Here is a 19278-nt window from a genome sequence, read left to right as displayed (position 1 = left end):
AGAAGCATGTTCTTTAGAAAAGCTGTATTTTTATTTATATGTGTATTTTGGTTTGCGCTGCATGTCTTTGAGTACACAGTGTCCCTTATTTGTTTATGGCATCTGTCAAAGACTTAACTCGGGGTCAGACCCAGTAAAAACAAGTCTTTTGTTTATCTTCACAACACTTTTTCATGGTTTTGACATCCCAACGACAGAAATGAGAGGAGTGTACTGCACACAGTGTAATAAATGAGAGATGTGTGACCCCCTGTATCTTTTAGTTCTGGTTAATTTATCTGCATCTATTAATATACTTCAGTCAGTCTCTCTGTGTGTTTGTGGGGGATTGCAGAGAAGTGTATGTGTTTTTTTTGTTTAAAAGGGGAGTTGTATGAATGTGTGTTGTGCTTGGCTTGAGGAAGTGTAGATAGATACTTCATTCCTCCCCTGGGGGACATTTGCATGTTTCAGCAGCAATGAATGCAGTCGAAGAACTAGAACATACAAGATGAGTCCTACACAAACAACAAATATGTTAAAGAAGAAAACACAATTTAATTAATTAAATGGATTATTAAGGATCAACAAACATGATTTAAAAACATTGATAACGTAAAGGTGGGGTATGTCATTTTAGAGAAACCAGCTCGTGCGCTATAATTTGAAAATGCAGACTTCCTTACAGAGCCCCTCCTCCAACACACACGAACGCGCACATGACCAATGAGGGCACGAGATAAGTTTGTGCACAGATGGAAGGCTGGCAGGCAGGTAGGTCATCTAGTTATTTTAGCCGGGCCGGCTAAAATGATTGGCCGTGCTTTTTACAGCGCTACGGCTTCCACAGATTACATTTTTTTATGTATTTATTGTCAAAGCATTTAATGTATTCATTGATATCGGGCTGTTAAGAGCATTCCATGGAATATAACAAAAAGTGTTTCTGAAATAAATTACATACCCCACCTTTAATGCACTCACAAGTTTTAGGCAACAATCCTAAAAGCAGATAATGAAATAGGGATGAGATAACTATTAATGTGATTTTAGGATCATGTTGAAGCTGAGAAGAGACCCTGTGGTAGAAGATGGTTTTTGTTTTTAGATGAGTCAGAAGAATTTGAATATGTCCGTCGTCATGCTCCAATGACGGTGTGAGAGCGAACACTACTTTATAAGTCTGCACAAACTGACACAGTCCTCCCTTTTTGAGAGGCTTAGGTGCCAATAGTGGGGAATAAAATGGACGCTTTGTTTATTTTTCTTCAAGTTGTGTGACAGAAAATAGTTCTGCAGCAACTTTATATTAACAATGAATAAGTTGTTGTTGTTTTTCGGCAAAAACGACAAACATTTGCTACTGTAGTTCCAGCCTGTCAAGTATGAAGATGTTATGCTTTTCTTTTTTAAACATGAAAGTAAGAACGTGTTATCCTTCATATTTACATGCATTAAAAGCTGCAGAACATGTAAACATCTGTTGTAATGCTCTCCACTACAAAACCATCACAAACTATGACCTCTCAATGCTTAAACATGGTATTGAATTCACACCTTATGTCGAAAAAACTAGGTATCACAAAAGTAGACTTTTTGGCAGAGCAGTTTCATTGAATTTGCTAAATTGCATATGGATATTTTTCACAAGTATATTGGACTGTATTATTGTAATATGAAGGATAACCTTATATATAACCCATCTTTTATTTTATTTTTGTTATTTACGTTCTCAGTGTTATTATTGATTTTATTTCTATACGTTTTGTTTTTCATATTCTCATGTTGAATTTCTTGGATTTGAGACCTTCTACATGTTGAAACTGTTCATCTAAATTGGAATACTATGTAAATGGGAATGTGAGAAAATAACTAATAAAGAATAAGTTTAAAAAGAAAACCTAAATTACACATTTGTGTTTAACAACATAGTTTGTTGCGTTGCACAGCATGTGGTCCTGACATTATAGAAACTTCTGTAAAATTCTGTCTGTGAATCTTTCTGTTTTCTTTCGCACTTCGAGGTAGAGACAAGAGAGAAGCAACAATGTTTTTCCTGTGATGAAAGTAGGGATGAACTGGGAATGGAGGGATGATGAATGCCTGGGGCCGCTCTCCGCTGCTTCACAGTAGCACCCTTGGTTACAGACCCATGGTGACACAAAGGCACAACAGCATCCCTCGACGCTTTCTGTTTAGAAACAGGACTGGCCTCAAGAGTCAGCCTTCCTGTCAACACTCTCCCTCTTTCTGCCTCTCACACCCTCTCTCTCTCACACAGAGTTAAACGAAGAAGATGGAGATGAAGAGGAGTTGGGAACGAGCGCAGGCTGTTTCCTCTCCCTGCAGCTTGCTCCGGTTACCATGGAGATTCCAGATTCCTGCAGGTAGAAGAAAAGGTAAAATAAATCGTTACCACTTTCAAATGAGACATATGTTTACGGGCTTAAATATTAGCTCCATTGTATGGCTTTTTTAATAGATATATAGTAATAAGTACCATTGTTTTATAGATATTGTTGAGGCCTTTAATGAGAACTACTTGTGTGTTGCCAGATAGTGAACAAATACCTCAGATTGGTTAAAAAAAAAATGGTTACGGTGGGAATCAGCCGAAGCACCACGATATTATCATGATGCAATCTGATAAACGTGTTATTATATACTAAGTATTGTATTAACAACATATTGCAATTAGAAAGCTTTTCTAAATTGTGAATTATGCAATTTTATCTAAACGTTTTCAGTCTGTTCATCACACTTCAATTATTATTTTTGCAACAAAAGGGGAATGTCAAGAAGGCACAAGAACCATCACTCTCATAATAAAATAATGTGCCATAAATGTTGAATGCACTTGTTACAGTCTACAAACTCCAACTCAACTGAAGACAAACGTCAGGCTTTAAAAAGTTCGAATTGTATTTGCAATACTAAAAGTTAATAATTTGAATACATTATCAGTGTGCCCTTTTTTAATACTGTATCCAAAGACTCCTGTTACGGCTTGTCAATGTTTGAATTCTTAGCAATCATTCATATGTTATGGATTTAAGAAGTAATATATGTAAGTGTGCAGTGAGAGATTTGGCCACATGGAGGTGCAATATGACCCTGGTAGGTCCTGATTATGAGATCAGTTCAGTATACAGTGAGCAGAGAGCCCCACCCTGTGGCCAAAGGGAGAAGTGAAGCTTTACTCTAGTCTAGTACACTGCCAGGTCCTGCACTATTGTGACATGTATCATAAATGTTTTATTCTTCACTTTGCCTCAGGACAAACACATTTAGAGGACTCCATTAGGTATTCTTGTTAAATAACACCTCATCAACATGCACTCACACACACGCAGGCTATGCAAATGTAATGAGCTTCAATACTATGATTGTTATTAACACCTATTTTCACAATTGATCAATCTGTAGATTATAATATGTATATTATATATATGTCAATAAAAAGTCAGAACATAGTCAAATAATGCTGGTATCACTTTCTCTGAGCCCTTGTTGACGTATTGCTTGTCTTGTCCAACCAATAGTCCAAAGCTCAGATATATGTTTACTATCATATCAGACATAGAAAAGCAACAAATCATTACATTGAGAAGCTGCAACAAACACATTTTTCTTTCTCAGATTGTCTCAATTGAAGGATCAAGGTGCAGGGTGTAAAAAATATACAGTTTTAAACAAATTTCACAATTTGTTTGTAATGATCTCTCATACTTATCCTGGGGTAGATTTAGAAAATATGACAAATGTTTAAACATCAATTAATTATTTTCTGGTTAAAACAATTGTATCTTTACCTGAAACCAGACTAAATGTGAATAGAGTTTCAATGTTGAAGCTTGTGCTGTGTCTTCTGTTCTTAGCTCTTTATAATATGATGATAATGTTTATTTTGTGTTATGATTTATGTAAAGCACTTTGAATTACCTTATTGTTTCAAATAAATAAACCTGCCTTGACTTTTTCTGCCCAGCTGCTTCCCCTATTGGATCGAGGCCTGTTCAACACACTGCAGCTCACAACAGCCTGCAGCGTTGTTCTAATAAACAGATAATAAAAAGCAGCAGGATATGCAAAGCCACACATAGAAAAGCGCTTTCATGTCATGCTGCTGAAGTGCACTAACGACTGCCTGGCCTGGCCTGTCCCTCCTGTGTGATGTCATCCAATGGATGAGTGTGGCTGGCGGCTGCGATGCGCATGTATGCAGTCCACTGCCTCATCACACACAACCGCACTTGACAGCTTGCCAGGTTAGAGGGGGTTAAAAACACAGGGAGGAAACCAGACCTGCTGAATATCCACCAGCCAGCCGTCATCTACAGGATTCCTCATCGACATCTCATGCATCCTTCTTTCGGATTAATTATGTTTCTGTTGTAACGCACAGATGACAGCGTAACCGGGGCGGTAAGCTGCTCAGATACCCCCAGAAACACGGCTCGCTTTGTGTGCATAGGATCTGTTGTTGTGACTGGACATGAATTCTGCGGAACAGACGGTTACATGGCTGATCACGCTCGGGGTGCTGGAGTCTCCGAAGAAGACCATCTCGGATCCTGAGGCTTTTCTGCAGACCTCCCTGAAAGATGGGGTGGTGTTGTGCAGGCTGCTGGAGCGCCTCAGCCCGGGCTCCACGGAGAAAGTAAGGGGCAATAACACACAAACACACACTCACACACAAACACTCCCCCGTCGGCGTGTCTACCCGGATCCATGAAACCGACGCGGGTTGTTGTCTGGGCTTCTCTTTCTGCCCACTGGTCCATGAGGCGATTTCTTTTGTAGGTCACGACAGCCCGGGTTATTGTCTGCGAAAAACAGCCTCTCTATGTTATATGGCTGCACACACACAGTGTGTGTAACAGAAACAGGGCCGCTGTTTCCACCATCACAGGGAATACATTGATCAAATTCACCAGATCCTCCAGTGGTTTGGTGTCTTTAACGAAGGCCTGGTTTAATATGCTTTTAATGCAGGTTTTACGCACTCAACAGATCTGCAGTAACGTGTGAAGCCCCTGTTTTACATGCCTCTTTAATCCAGGGCGATGTAGCGTGTATGTCAATGTATTTTGATGCACACTGAGTGACCGGCCAGGGATGACTAGCCATCTGTACACAGACCCAGCAATAAGAGTGGGCCGCCATTGACTGCAAAGGCGCACAGACAGAGACCCTCTCCCCATTTAAAGACACAGCGCAGTGTTTGTGTCTGTCAATGTAAAGCCAGCTGCCTGAGGGAGGCAATGTTTCCTGAAAAGAGGCTCTGCACCTCCACATAGGCAAATGAGGGATTGCCTATGTGGTAATCTGGTCCCTCCATTTTCCCCTTCTCACTTCCACGATGGGGTGTTGTTTCCTTTTCGAGACATACTCAAATTATGTTTCACACACCCGAGGATTTGATGTAGGCTAAACAAAATAAAGTCTCTAAAATACTGACAAGAGGAAATATTTTGTAATGGGTGAAAATCAGTGAGGCATAATCAGCCACAATTACATGTATATGTTGCTAATTCATGGCATATCTAAATTATGTTAAATCTGCTGCCATCTCATTTGAGGAGTTTTTTTTAATGTCTTGTTCAAACATAACTGCTAAGATATGCTGAGACACATACTAAATGCCTCTCTCCTGCCCCACAACAATATATTTATATTTATTTAGTCACAATACCAATCCAAATCTCTGAGAGGATTGGTTTCTGTAACACTTTAATGGATCAAAGGTGAAACAAGTCTCAAATAGTCAGACCTCCTGTATTTGTATGCATTTTGGTGAAGATGGTGATATTTGCAAGATTAAAAAATGTAATAGCGTATATTTCAATATAATGCTCAAACACCTTATAAACACACATTTTGTATACAAATCTGAATAATTTGATTGTTAAACAATTATGAATAATATTGAGAGGGACATTTATAGAGGAGAAATAAAGGTATCAAGGCCCTCTGGTGGACAAGATACAGTATAGTGAGACTTTCTAATTTAAACTCAAACATATCTTTGGCATGTTGGCACTAAAACATCTTACTTATGATGTGGTCTTTACAGCAATATGATATATCTGGGATAAAATACAAATTAAAGCTGATTTATCATTTGTGCTCTCAATAATACCACCAGATATCAGAGATCTCTGCCTTTTCTCAAGTTTACAGGGATTAGATTGCACTCAGGTGCTCAAAGAGACACTAAATACATTTGGAAAAAAATACAGCAATGTCTTTTCCCAGAAATAATGATCCAAAGATGATCCACAGACCTTGTAGTCAGTAGTTTGTACAGAATCACCACGTTGAGGGATGACACCTTCTCTGATGAACTGTAACGTTAGCTTATTTAGGAAAGCTTTTCTTAGTTTGGTAGAAAGAAAACAGTTCCTACATGAAACTCTTCACAACAAGGTCTTTCAATTATCTTGAGTAACCGGGTGATGATTTCTGGAAAGAGACATTGCTGTCAAGGTTTGCACATAGATTTGTATTGCACTTTAAGCACCACAAGCTGAGTGCCAGACAGTTACATTATATTCAAGGGAGGCTGAGATTTGTACGGCACATAGCTCCAACACTAAACAATCTTGATTAAAAGCAAAGCGGGTAAGAAGACATAGATGTACTTTTGATTTCTGGGTAAACTGGTCCTTTAACATTTTCCCCATGCCTCCTACTATACCCCTAACACTTTAATATTGGTCTTAAATATCTTGGCTACTCATTATTTGGCAGGCCATCTTGTGCCACTCTCTGGCAAAGATGTGACACTCATCTGGTTCTGTTTTGGCTGAGCAGCAGTGTATGTGGGGGAAAGTTTGAGATGCGGGCCACAGCTGGTCAGTTACTATCAGGGCAGATATCAGTGTTATGTAGAACAGAGATAATGGATAGCCTACTGGATCCTCCAAATAAGAGGCCTCCTTGCTTCCCTCACTTGCATCCCTTCTTGGCCTTTTACATTCCTCAGTTACCTTTCAAGTAAACAATCAGTCAAATGAGTTTATTCACAGTTTGAATCAAGCAAAGGCATAAGACAGAAATGGAGTTATGGTAAAGGATCATCCCTGAACCCATCTGCATCTTCATGAAGAGATTAAAGGACATAATGCTGGGATAGTGGATTCAAGGCAATCACTATATGTTACAAGAATTTCACAGCAGGAACATATCTTTAAATTAGGAAATAAGATAAATAAAAAGAAGTGTTTAGGCTAGAAAATGGATAATGGTGTGAGTTAAATATGTGAAGAAATGTGGCTAAATGCAAAATAATGAAAAGTGGGAGGAAATACCAATATCAGAAACAAGAAACCAGAAAAATGCAGTTGTTAGAGGCTTTATCAGAGAAAAGTGGAACAAAAACAAACAGCTCTGCAGTAAAATTGTAATGGAAAACTAAAGTATATTCATCTATGTTCAGGTTTATTAAGACATACATGAAATAGCATATTTAATGAGCTGTGTGACACAAAAGCCAGATCAAATTCACATAATTGTCACAATGATTACATAATTGTATCAAGAGCTTTAATGTTATGTTGTTAGGCTTTCATTTGAACTGTGATACAAATAATATACCTAGGCCCACTTAAACATATAAGGTCAAACTAATGCAATATATCTCTGCTGTAAAACTACAATTGATTTGTTGCTTTTTTAATGATATTGCCTTATAATAAGATACATATTTTCTCCATTCCACTAATATCAATAAGGCTTAATTTCAGTTGTATCACTTATTTGTCATTTTGTTGCTTGTTATGAAAACCAGTGCACCCATAGGCCACTCCACCATCAGTGGGGATCCCTATATGTCAACGTCATTTCCCTCTGCACAGCTCCACACTCCACAGCCTCCTCCACTTCCCCGCTGCGGGATCAGCGTCCAACCTCCCTCAAGCGCGCACATACACGCACGCACACACACACACACACACACACACACACACACACACACACACACACACACACACACACACACACACACACTAATGTTGACTAATGCAGAATGCGTGTCGACAGAGAGGAGATACGTGTTTTAAGGCTGATAAACTCACATAGAACCGCAGCGTGAAGAGCAAGAAACCCCGCAGCGTGATCTGGAAATTTCCCTCTAACCAGCGTTTCCGTCTTTCCAGATCTACCAAGATCCGAAGAACGACGGCGAGTGTCTGAGCAACATAAAGGAGTTTCTGAAGGGCTGCACATCGTTCCGCGTCGAGGTAAGAGCTCTCAGAATAGGGTTTATGTTGTATTTTTACCACACATTTCCTCATGTTACAACACCGGGAGTCGCTGTTTTGAAAATGCACGTTTCAACAATAAACAATGGGTTCATGGGTGGACGGAGCTCCTGACACCGGGAGGAGGAGGGATCTGCAAGCCGAGAACAATCACCCATCGCCCGGCGGAGAGAGATATGCTCATCCGCTTAGTCTAGGGCGATATATTTTCAAAATTAAAGCAAATTCAAATAACTTTAAATGGCGTTACTATTATATTGAAGCCTGACTACATTCACCACTTGGATTCAGAAGCGCCTGCGTAATGTTTTCTAATTAATGCAGAGCTTTGTCCTCGGCGTGGCTTTATTGTCACCACCGGTTCACACTAGCCCGCCTTGTATAAACAGTGTTTTCTCAAGAACAGTATCTGACCATGGTTATACAAGAGGGTATTGTTCTAACATGGTTATCATAGCATTATTATTACAAAGTGTAAAGTCTAAACAGATTAGGTCCCTTCCTTGTATGGGTTGTATAGACATATTAGAGTATGTTGGAGTAATGGTACATTTGAATATCTCCATAAGCAAATGGAGGACAGTGTTTCTGTTTAAGGCTGTGTGTTGGCCATTGCATAGAGGGGTCATTGAACTATCCTAGTTTGACAATAAAACTCAGTGTTCCTCAGCAGTGACTCTGCCCACTGAGTCTGCAGCCAGTGAACAAGAGGTGGAGATGGGGTAAGACAGAGCGCGAGTTTACAGACAGCGGAAATGTCAGGGAAGATAAGGACATCAGTTATTACTTTATTGTTTAAAGGGCTCTGTTAGTTTTGGCTCACAGAACCAAAACCTGGCCCCGTTGAGCAATAATCTGCTGTTTTATTGGTAACAAATAGTCACATTTCCCATCATAAACAACACTCCTTTACATGTATGTCATGTTGACTTGTGCTTTCACTGGCGGGGATGTTGTACTCAATATACCAACACCATTTTCCTATCTATTAGTCTGACTTTATTGGCCACCTCTGGATATTTGTGTTTTGCTTCTCGAAGTCCAGCAAAGGTACTTACAGCACACATAACACAAGGCACCATTGAAACATACACATTACAATATTTCAAATGATCACGTAGCAGCAATAAGAAATAATTAAAAAAGCACATTTTGTAAAATAGCTATTCTTCTTGTTTGATGCCCGTGTTGCACATACATGTTGGGTCTTTGCGTGTTAGTGTGTTCAAATACATTGCTGAGTGAACTGGAAACGGCAGGATTACAGTAGTTCGGAGCATGGCAGTCCTCCCGCTCACCATCTGTGGAGCAGAGATGGATGTTCTCCAGAGCCCAGAGCTCTGCTGGCTCTGACCCCAGGTAGCCGCCGCTGTAGATTAGTACAGCGACTGCTTACATGCAAAATACTGACTGATAGATGCTGCTGTGCTTTCTAAGTCCTGACCTCCCTCTTTTTGATGGCATAATGCTGGGTGTTTGGCTGAAATTAAACATGCTAGCCTTGCTGTGGTTGCATTTGCATGTAGGAATAGGATATATATCTATATTGGGAAATGAGACATTTGGATATTGTGCGTTGTCTTTTCCTGGTTTTAAAGGCTGCGTTCCAGTAAATTTATGTCGTGTTCTGAACTCAAGCAACTGTTGTAGCTGTTGTATTATTTGCCTTTAGCCATTAAATTAAAATGTCTGATTTATCAACAAACTCATAGTAAAAATATTTGATACAATCTCCAAATAGACAACCCTCAATTTTTGCTAAATTGAAATCAACGTATTTGATTAGAAATCTCATTATATTCTCCACATCACCTAGCCTTTGTCTAGTGAGGATGTTTAAACAGGACTGATGTATTTTAGATCTAACTTGGATACCTTGTGCAGTTTTGACATTCAAGACCATGTCTGACACTTGGGCAGCTGCTGCTACTGACCCTTCACCTCTAATGGCTTTGACCACAGGAAGTGATCATTAGTTCCCATGACCCACTGCACCGCTCCCTCAGGAATAGTAACCTTACCCTGAGTCCGCCCTGAGAATAATCACAGATCCATCTCTCTCGACTAATGGGCGAATCCATTGACAATCAAAAATGAATGAAGAAAAAGCTGTTGAAAGGTTTGGCTCTGCAGTAAATGTATAATGCTGTTAAAGGAATTGAGCACTGACACATTTATTGAGTTTAAGGTAAAACAAGGTGCTCAAAACCTTTTGAGGCCAAGACATCTTCCATTGTGTTGCTTATACTTTTTCCTACCAATACTTTCGACCCTCATTTTTGTTTGTCTTATTTATATCATATAAAAATGGCAAATTCTAACACCTGAGCGGTAAAATCAGATAATATAACAAATGATTGCTAGTGCTACGATAAATCAAAGTTGACCCTGATTAACTGATTTGCATTCGTCTCAGTTACATTTATAAAGTAGAGTTTCTTCACCACAAAAACATTTAACTTGTCCATCCATCCATCTTCTCCCGCTTATCCGTGGTCGGGTCGCGGGGGTAGCAATTCCAGCAGAGAGCCCCAAACTTTCTTTTCCCTGGCCACATCAACCAGCTCTGACTGGGGGATCCCAAGGCGCTCCCAGGCCAGCGAAGAGATATAATCCCTCCACCTGGTCCTAGGTCTACCCCTTGGTCTCTTCCCAGCTGGACGTGCCTGGAACACCTCCCTAGGGAGGCGCCCAGGTGGCATCCTAACTAGGTGCCCGAACCACCTCAACTGGCTTCTTTCGACGCGAAGGAGGAGCGGCTCAACTCCGAGTCCCTCCCGGATGACCGAACTTCTCACCTTATCCCTAAGGGAGACATCAGCCACCCTGCGGAGAAAACCCATCTCGACCGCTTGTATCCGCACATTTAACTTGTATAAAGGCATATTCATTATGTATGGGAGGTGTTATCATCAGAGCTACACTTATTATAAGGTCGACTACATTTCAATTTAATAAATTCCCAAATATCCAGGCAGTTGTGCTTGAATCTTAATTTCTTGCCTGTCCATGGAGTTTTTGTCTTCAGGGACTGAAACACATGATCAGTTGGATTGAGGTCAGCTGATTTACTTAACCACCAGAGAATATCCCTCTGTTCGGCCTTAAATTAGGGTTGCTTGGCTGCCTTGTTTGTGTATCAAGGATCATTTTCCTGTAGCTTTCTCCTAAAATTGTGACAATTAGTCCATACAATGTATTTTGTTATTATGAGCATTACGTTGCAAAAATGATAAATTCCTACAATGTGTTGAATCATATTACAATTGCAATATCAATCATAAAATTACAAGGAGTTATTTTTTCCAAATGCTGCAGCCCTACATGTAGCTCTGTCCCATTAACAGCAGTACAGGGAGCAGTGTGTGTCATACCTGTGCAGGTAAACACTCATTTCCTCACCCTGTCAGTGAGGGAGCAGTTCAGAGCGTTGTTGCAGCTTGCTGACTCACAGAGGGCTGTTACACTTACGTCTCAGCCTGCTCTGAGCAATCATTACCTGACTGGTGATGAAGCGTAGTGGACATGCTGCTACTTGTCATGTTCATTATTACTTTTCATGAATGTTTGATTACCTTCGTTATATTTCACTGTGACGACTAAGAAAATCAAACGGAGGCTCTCCTAAAATGAAAGTGAACCACTTTTTTTGCAGATATTGTGGAAAGAAAGTACAAATACTGAATGCTCATTCTTGTGTCAGTCCTAGTAAAATTATTAGGAAGAGCGTGCTTTCACATGAATGCTCCTCAAGGACAGGGACTCTTCCAGAAGCTTGCCTTATACACACACACACACACACACACACACACACCACACACACACACACACACACACACACACACACACACACACACACACACAAAATCGCACACACATACAAAATCACACACACACACAAATACTTTTTTTTACAATGCGCAAATGCATCATTCACATAGACCCTGAAGACATATCTGCACTCAGAGCGGAAGATGAGAGAGACTCATATCACAGTCATTCAACCTCAGTACAAGTGAAGCGAGACTAACTAATCACATGAAGCCATTACACAGGAAGAGCGAGGACAACAGTTATCAACAGAGATACAATCCCTGCCATTCATAGTAAGCGAGGGTCACACTGACTCAGACTGGGCACATTTTTAATGCAGTTAAACGAGAAGGCTGGCTTTTTTTCTACATTTCTATTGCTGTCAACAAATCCCACAAAAAGAGCCATTAGCAAAGCATTTGTCATTTTCTTTCAATACTCCGTGACTTCATGAACTCTGTCTTTGACACTCGTAATGACACGTTTCTGACTTGCAGTGTTGACGTCAAAGTTGTGGTTTACTCTTACGGTGCGTTCCAATACCTAACGCTATACTATTTAGTACAACAGAAAAGATTGCATGTCTCAATAGGTGGTATGTCAAATGCAAAATGCAAAAAATAGCAGGATCTCACACTGCATCCAGGCGCATTTTGCCGGGTTCAAGTATTTTTGGCTTTTCTGACCCACAATCCTCTTTGCAGCAGAAGATATGTCACATCGCCTAATCTGCAGAGAAAGCACAGAAAGAGGACAGCCTAATGACAGCTTATGATAAAGTAGTATTTCCTAATTACTTTGTAAGGGCAGCTGCAGTGTGTACTAAAAATAAAAAGTATACGATTTGGTACACCGTGTATAACCTTATGCCTGAAACCAAGCAAGCGGGGATGTCCAAATGTACGCCAGCTAAATTACGTCATTCAATGTGAAAAAGTGATTTGAATCTATACTAAACATCCCATATGAATTGACTGCAACATCAGGATTACATTCACTTCAATGCTGAAGACACGCATCTTGCCCAAGGACACAATGAGATGTTGGCTGTTGGGATCCTGACCCACTGACCCTTCTATTAGTATATCAGTTTATTAAAGGGGCCCTTATATGCTCATTTTCAGGTCCATATTTGTATTTTGTAACTTTACTGTGACATGTCTCCACGCTTTAATGTTCAAAAAGCTCTTTATTTGTCCCATACTGCCTGTGCTGCAGTACCTCTTTTCACCTTCTGTCTGAAACCAGAGCCCAGTCTGCTCTGATTGGTTCGCTGGCCGACTGTTGTGATTGGTTTAGAGATGTCCCGCCCCTCAGCTTTTCACATACAATGTGTTGGAGAACTAGCCAAAAGAAGTGCAAGTGTTACATAGTGATGTCATCATATTAGAGAAGTAAAGAAAGGAGTCCAATGGATGTTTTTTAGACAGGGGGGGAGTGTGGGAGAGAAACTCCCCCTGGAGGGAACTTTAGGATTTTAACCTTTGCAGAACATTTACATGATGGCATGCACGAATATATAACCCACTACAGGAAAGGGAAAACTCTTAAAAAAATTCCCGTCCGCCCTTGGGCCTGATTGTTGGGAAATATGACGTTAACATAAATACAGTTTATGAATTGTTAGTCGTATAAATTCATTGTTGGTTTTGGTGTTTTTTAGTATCTTGTACGAAGGGAACTCAGCTTCTCTTAATGTATTTGTAAAGCACATAACCCAACCAGTATGTTAGGATGCTGTAAATAGTGTCTGCCTGTAGCTGCTGCAGATTTATCTGTTTGCTGAGCTTGTGTGTTTTGCCCACTACTACTGTCAAGGATAACAAGAGTTATCGATTCACGGCTCAGTGCTGGCAGTGTGGCCGGGTGATGACACAGACCTACTGTGCTACAGTTAGCGATTAGCTTTAAAGGAAATGCTCTTGCTGGCTCCTCCTGGATCAGATTGCCAAGTAGGCTACACAGCCAAAGAATATGCTTTGATTTATACAGTGCTTACATTACACAGTAAGAGGAATTAAGTTGTCAGAAAAGGACTAAAAATAGAGCTTATCAGTTAACAAAATACTTGAATTAAAGTGGAAAGCTGTGCAGATGTTAGGTGGCATTGAAGATGAATGTTCTTAACATTTTTAGAGGGATAAAATCTGTGTTTTCTCTGATCCCCAGCCGTTCGAGGCCAGCGACCTGCTGCTGGGACTGAACTTCTCAAAGGTGCTGACCAGTCTGGTTTCCCTGAATAAAGTCACTGCAGGTTAGTCAAAATAAGTGCCGTTATATGATGTGTGTGGGAGTTTTTATGAAAGGCAGGCCAGAGTAGTGATGACGAGTGTGTGGGTGATGACTATAATACCAAGTCTGGTGTATTTTTATATATTCTGCCCTTTCTGTCCAGATATCGGCGTGGGCAGTGACTCGGTGTGCGCCCGGCACTCTTCAGCTCATCGCATCAAGTCGTTCGACTCGCTCTCCTCTCAGGCTTCACTGGCCCGGTCCTCCAAGCTGCTGCAGAACCAGTTTCGCAGTCTGGTAAGGTCAGCACTCACTTACGCCACAGTTAAGGAAACATCACCAATTGGTCATACAGTCTCTATGTTATTTGTTAAACTACAGATAAACAGGAATAACTAAATTAGTATTGTCAGTTTGGTTTATGTCGTCTGCATCCTTGATAATAGCTGACATCGCTGTGCTGGGTCCAGATAAACTGAAGAAACATCTCACCATCTTGTTTTACCTGTGATTCAAGTTACCTTTAGTCTTAAGGGCAATGCAGTCGTATTCAGTAAAAACATAGATTCAACGCTTCATTCATTTTCAATGTAATAATAATAATAATACATTTTATTTGGGGGCGCCCAAGGACACCTTACAGGGCATAGGGGCAATATAGGGAACAATTAAAACAGTGGATTTAGTGAGATATCAGCCGGGGTAAGACAACAACAGGAAATGGACTACAGAAGGACACAGGGTACAGTTTATAAAGAAAATGCCAGTTTGAACAGGTGGGTTTTGAGTTGGGTTTTGAATGATGGAATCAGACTGTCGGATATGTAGTGGCAGGGAGTTCCTGAGTCTGGGAGCTTAGCAGCTGAAAGCTCGAGCACCCATGGTGCTGAGGCGAGAGCTTGGGACGGTGAGAAGTCCTACGGATGAAGAGCGGAGGATGCAGGGATGTAGGATGCAAAGGGCTGTAGACACTGAAATCCCCTTGAGAATAGTGCTTGATTTGATCTTGTACATATATAAACTGCAGGCCAAAACTGAATTCACAGTGGAATTATACTTAGAAGGATTTGTTTGCAATATGGGGAAATATTTAGGGAGGGATATAATGAGTTTGATGAGCAATGAGTGTTGCACCATTTTTAGTTTGTTGATGAATCAGGTGACAACCGATGAATGAAAACTCTTCTTGTTGTCACTGCTTTTTCCACTAACTTTATGTTTATTCTGCTCACTTCCCTTTTCTCCCCTCGTTCTTCAGGACATGTCGGAAAACAGCGGACAGCAGCTGCTGGTGAAAGCGCGTTTCAGCTTCGCGCAGAACAACGAGGATGAGCTCTCCTTTAATAAGGGTGACCTCATCAGCGTGATGCGTCAGGAGGACGGCGGCTGGTGGGAGGGGATGGTCAACGGCCGGTCGGGATGGTTTCCTAGCAACTATGTCCGTGAGGTCAAAGGCTCCGGTAGGTTTGAGGAACTTGGAGGGAACTTTGGGATTTTAGCCTTTGCAGACCATTTACAAGGGAAAACCCCACAAGCATAATAGGGCCTCTTTAAAACAGCAGTGTGGTGATTCAGAATATTTTGTTTCAATATGAACTTCAATAATATTGACTTCAATATATGATTTAAACTAGATCTTCCTCCTCTGCATGTGTCTGAGAACGAGCACAGAGCAGCTTCGAAGATTAAATCATTTTAGAAACAGACGCTGTTACAGTTTCCTCTGACAAAAACTGACAAACAGTCAAGCACAGTTTCCATCTGGCCTCCTGACAATAACACAGCCACACATCTGTTGCTTCTCCAGGCCCGCTGGGGTCTGTTGTTTTTTTTACTTGAAAAACAAGTCGATGTGGCATGTGCCAAGCATGCTGCTCCTCTGACATCAGTTAATTTGCTTCAACACTTATCTAAAGAGACAACAATAGGAATATGACTGAAAACAATATTACAGTTTTATGTATGACCTTTTTTTATCATGTTTAGTCTCATCCTGTTACATTTCTATCAAGTTTTAGTTGACCAAAAGTCTAAACATTTTAGTCTCGTCTTTTGACAATGTACCCTCTTTCTGAGTAAGCACATTTTAGGCTCATCTTTTTTCGGCAACAATATTGCATGTTGATATCTTCAATGTTGGTGCTATCTTTGAAGAACATTTAGTTCAAGATAGGTAGATACGACCAAAATACTGCCCACTGGTCAACAATTTATTTATAGATTGCTCAAGATTAGTGTCCATTGAATATTTGTATGTCTCATTCGAAATAATTTAAGTTAGAAGTATCTAAATTCATGTGTTTTTCTCTCTAGCTCCGGACAAACAAGACAAAGTGTCCCCAAAGTCTGGCACCATGAAGAGTCCTCCTAAAGGCTTCGACACCTCCGCCATCAGCAAGACGTACTATAACCTGGTAAGGATGCAACTCAACACTTTATTTTAATGTCTTTTCCCATTGTTTTGCTTTATTACATCCCTATCTCTCCTTTCTCCACTGACATCATGTTAACATGTAAGGATCTAAAGCTTACAATTATGCTTTGTTTTTTTAGTAGTATCAGGATCAAATCTAGCTGGCCTCTTCAACTACAGCTCTCTTCAAAAAACTAACTGACACACTTTAAGGTGTGGTTTGCAGAACTGTCATCACAGTTGCATAAGCAAAGTTAATTCACACACAGACACGCACACACACACACACACTCGAGAACAAAGTGCAGTTTGCATTTCGTAGATTTCAGCTCTTGTAGCAATCTGCTTTAAAACCTGTGGGATGATAATTTTTTTTTTTAGATGTATTTCTGTGATGAAAGACCCTGAAATGAAAGTGCTATTAAACGCACTGTTTTGGGTCACAAGGAAGCCAACAATTGACTATTACGAATGGTGATGAACAGATCCTTTTTCACCCTTCATATGAACGTAACCTCCGTGGTAGCCCTCGCGTTTCACGGTCAGCACTGGAATTAATAAAATAATGTAGTCAAAACTGATTAGTTACCTTCTAAAAAGTGTATTGTGAATGACCCTGTGTTTTTCACTTCATAATATATCGACGCTAATGTAGGCCTGCTCGATTATGGCAAAAATTATAATCTCGATTATTTGGGTCAATAATTGTAATTGCGATTATTAAATGCGATTATTCATTGACTTTGAAAACATCCATTTATTGGATAAAAAAAATGTGAACAGTATGTTTTTAACAGTTGATTACCCTGAACTTTAAGTATAATTCAACTGAAAAAAAATAAAAGTAATAATAAAAGAATAATCGTTTTATTTCGATTACGTTATTCTCGTAATCGTTGCAAGCCATAATCGTAATCGCGATTAAAATACGATTAAAATACGATTAATTGAGCAGCCCTACACTAATGCACATCATATACATATCTTGCAAACTCTTTAGGTGTTTAAATAGAGTAATACAAACATCTTTGCTACATTATAAAAATGGTGTGTTATGTTTTCTTTTAATGTTTAACTCAAAATGTGTGGCCCTAACTCAGTAGCCCTGAAACTGACAGTGGTCTTAAGAATATAGCTGTTTCTCCAATTGTGTTCCAAGTCAAGAATACTTTTAAATTGAAGCTGTTTTCTTTTATGTTTCTATTGTAGGTGTTGCAGAACATTTTAGAAACAGAGACAGACTATTCCAAGGATCTTCAGAGCCTCCTGACCAACTACCTACGACCTCTTCAGAGCAGCGACAAGTACGAATAATTTAAACACAAAGCTAAATGAAACCACACCTGGTGCTTTTAGCATGATTGTCGCACATCAGGAACCCTGCATCAACTACATCTTGTACATCAACAAGTCTTGGATCATTACTTGACTTTCTTCCGTCTGTCACTGAATATAAAGTCACCATTTTGCTTCCCCCCCACCCTCTTCCTGCAGACTGAGCAGCTCCGACGTGGCTCTGATTCTGGGGAACCTGGAGGAGATCAGCACCTTCCAGCAGATGCTCGTCCAATCGCTAGAGGAGCGCACCAAGTTAGTCCCTCCCCCCCTGCACACACTGCCCCACTGCAGCAGCATCTGCACTATTTCATAATAAGCAGAGGGACATCTAGTGTCGGGCCAGCTGTACTGCGCCGATGTTGGATTAAACCATAGACTAGAATTTGTCATATTTTTTGCCACAGTATTTGCCTACAGCTCACTAAAAAATGGTGAGTATTATTATTCCTTCCCGCCGCCACACTGCTTCTAAATGGGGGAATGTCATGTTTAGGTTTCTGTCAATTATACATTATTCTAATATATAGTGTATAGTCTAGAACTGCTCTACATGAAAAGTGTCATGAGGCCGTTTCTGTTATAATTTGGCATTAGATACAATTGCATAACTTGAAAAATCCATATACTTCTGTTCTAGTTGTCTTGTGTCTGTGTGAGTTTTTAAAGAAGTTGTTAATAAACTAGTGATGTTTTCTTTTCTTCAGGCTTCCAGAGAGCCAGCAGAGGGTGGGGGGTTTCTTCCTGAACCTCATGCCGCAGATGAAGGCCCTTTATGTCGGTTACTGCTCCAACCACCCTTGTGCGGTTAATCTGCTGACCCAGCACAGGTACGTTTAAACATTAACTACATTTAGTTTCATTTTACAGCTTTTCAACCTGTTTTTATGTAGCGGAGAATACATTATCATGTTATGTAACGCAAGGAAACGGATGTTTACAACAGCCAGTATTAGGAAATTGAAGAAATAGACTTGTATGTTGGGTTTTGTGGAGTTTATTATTAATTCACAGTCGTATATATGATTGTTTGTTCTATTGTGGCTTGTCACTACGAACACAAAATGCATACTCTGCAGTCAGCATTATTTCATCATCATAATATTACCAACATGATTGAATCCAGCTTAAGCAGAAAGAATGAAAGAAACATCTTTCTGCAGGTTAGAGAAAGTTACAGTGATCACAGCGTGGTAAAGAACATCCGAAAGAGAAATGTTTAGCTAAAATATAAATAAAAAA

General features: G+C 40.1%; 1 protein-coding gene across 2 annotated transcripts in view; it reads left to right on the top strand.

Moving 5' to 3' along the window:
• The first annotated feature begins 2279 nt into the window (after positions 1-2279).
• Positions 2280-19278, top strand: part of arhgef7a (Rho guanine nucleotide exchange factor (GEF) 7a) — a 31861-nt gene continuing 14862 nt past the window's right edge. The window contains exons 1-10 of one of the 2 annotated variants that reach the window (XM_034213787.1): positions 2280-2378; positions 3968-4639; positions 8139-8222; positions 14226-14310; positions 14452-14585; positions 15547-15748; positions 16602-16702; positions 17911-18005; positions 18196-18291; positions 18744-18866. In XM_034213787.1, the coding sequence (XP_034069678.1) occupies positions 4475-4639; positions 8139-8222; positions 14226-14310; positions 14452-14585; positions 15547-15748; positions 16602-16702; positions 17911-18005; positions 18196-18291; positions 18744-18866 (1085 nt within the window). In that variant the 5' untranslated portion in view covers positions 2280-2378; positions 3968-4474. The remainder of the gene's footprint in view (positions 2379-3967; positions 4640-8138; positions 8223-14225; positions 14311-14451; positions 14586-15546; positions 15749-16601; positions 16703-17910; positions 18006-18195; positions 18292-18743; positions 18867-19278) is intronic. The other variant, XM_034213786.1, reaches the window with a different exon arrangement.

The sequence above is a fragment of the Gymnodraco acuticeps genome, unplaced genomic scaffold, assembly GCF_902827175.1.
Source record: "Gymnodraco acuticeps unplaced genomic scaffold, fGymAcu1.1, whole genome shotgun sequence".
NCBI lineage: Eukaryota > Metazoa > Chordata > Actinopteri > Perciformes > Bathydraconidae > Gymnodraco > Gymnodraco acuticeps.
The sequence above is the reverse complement of the archived record's forward strand: the minus strand, read 5'-3'. Positions and strand labels throughout refer to the sequence as shown.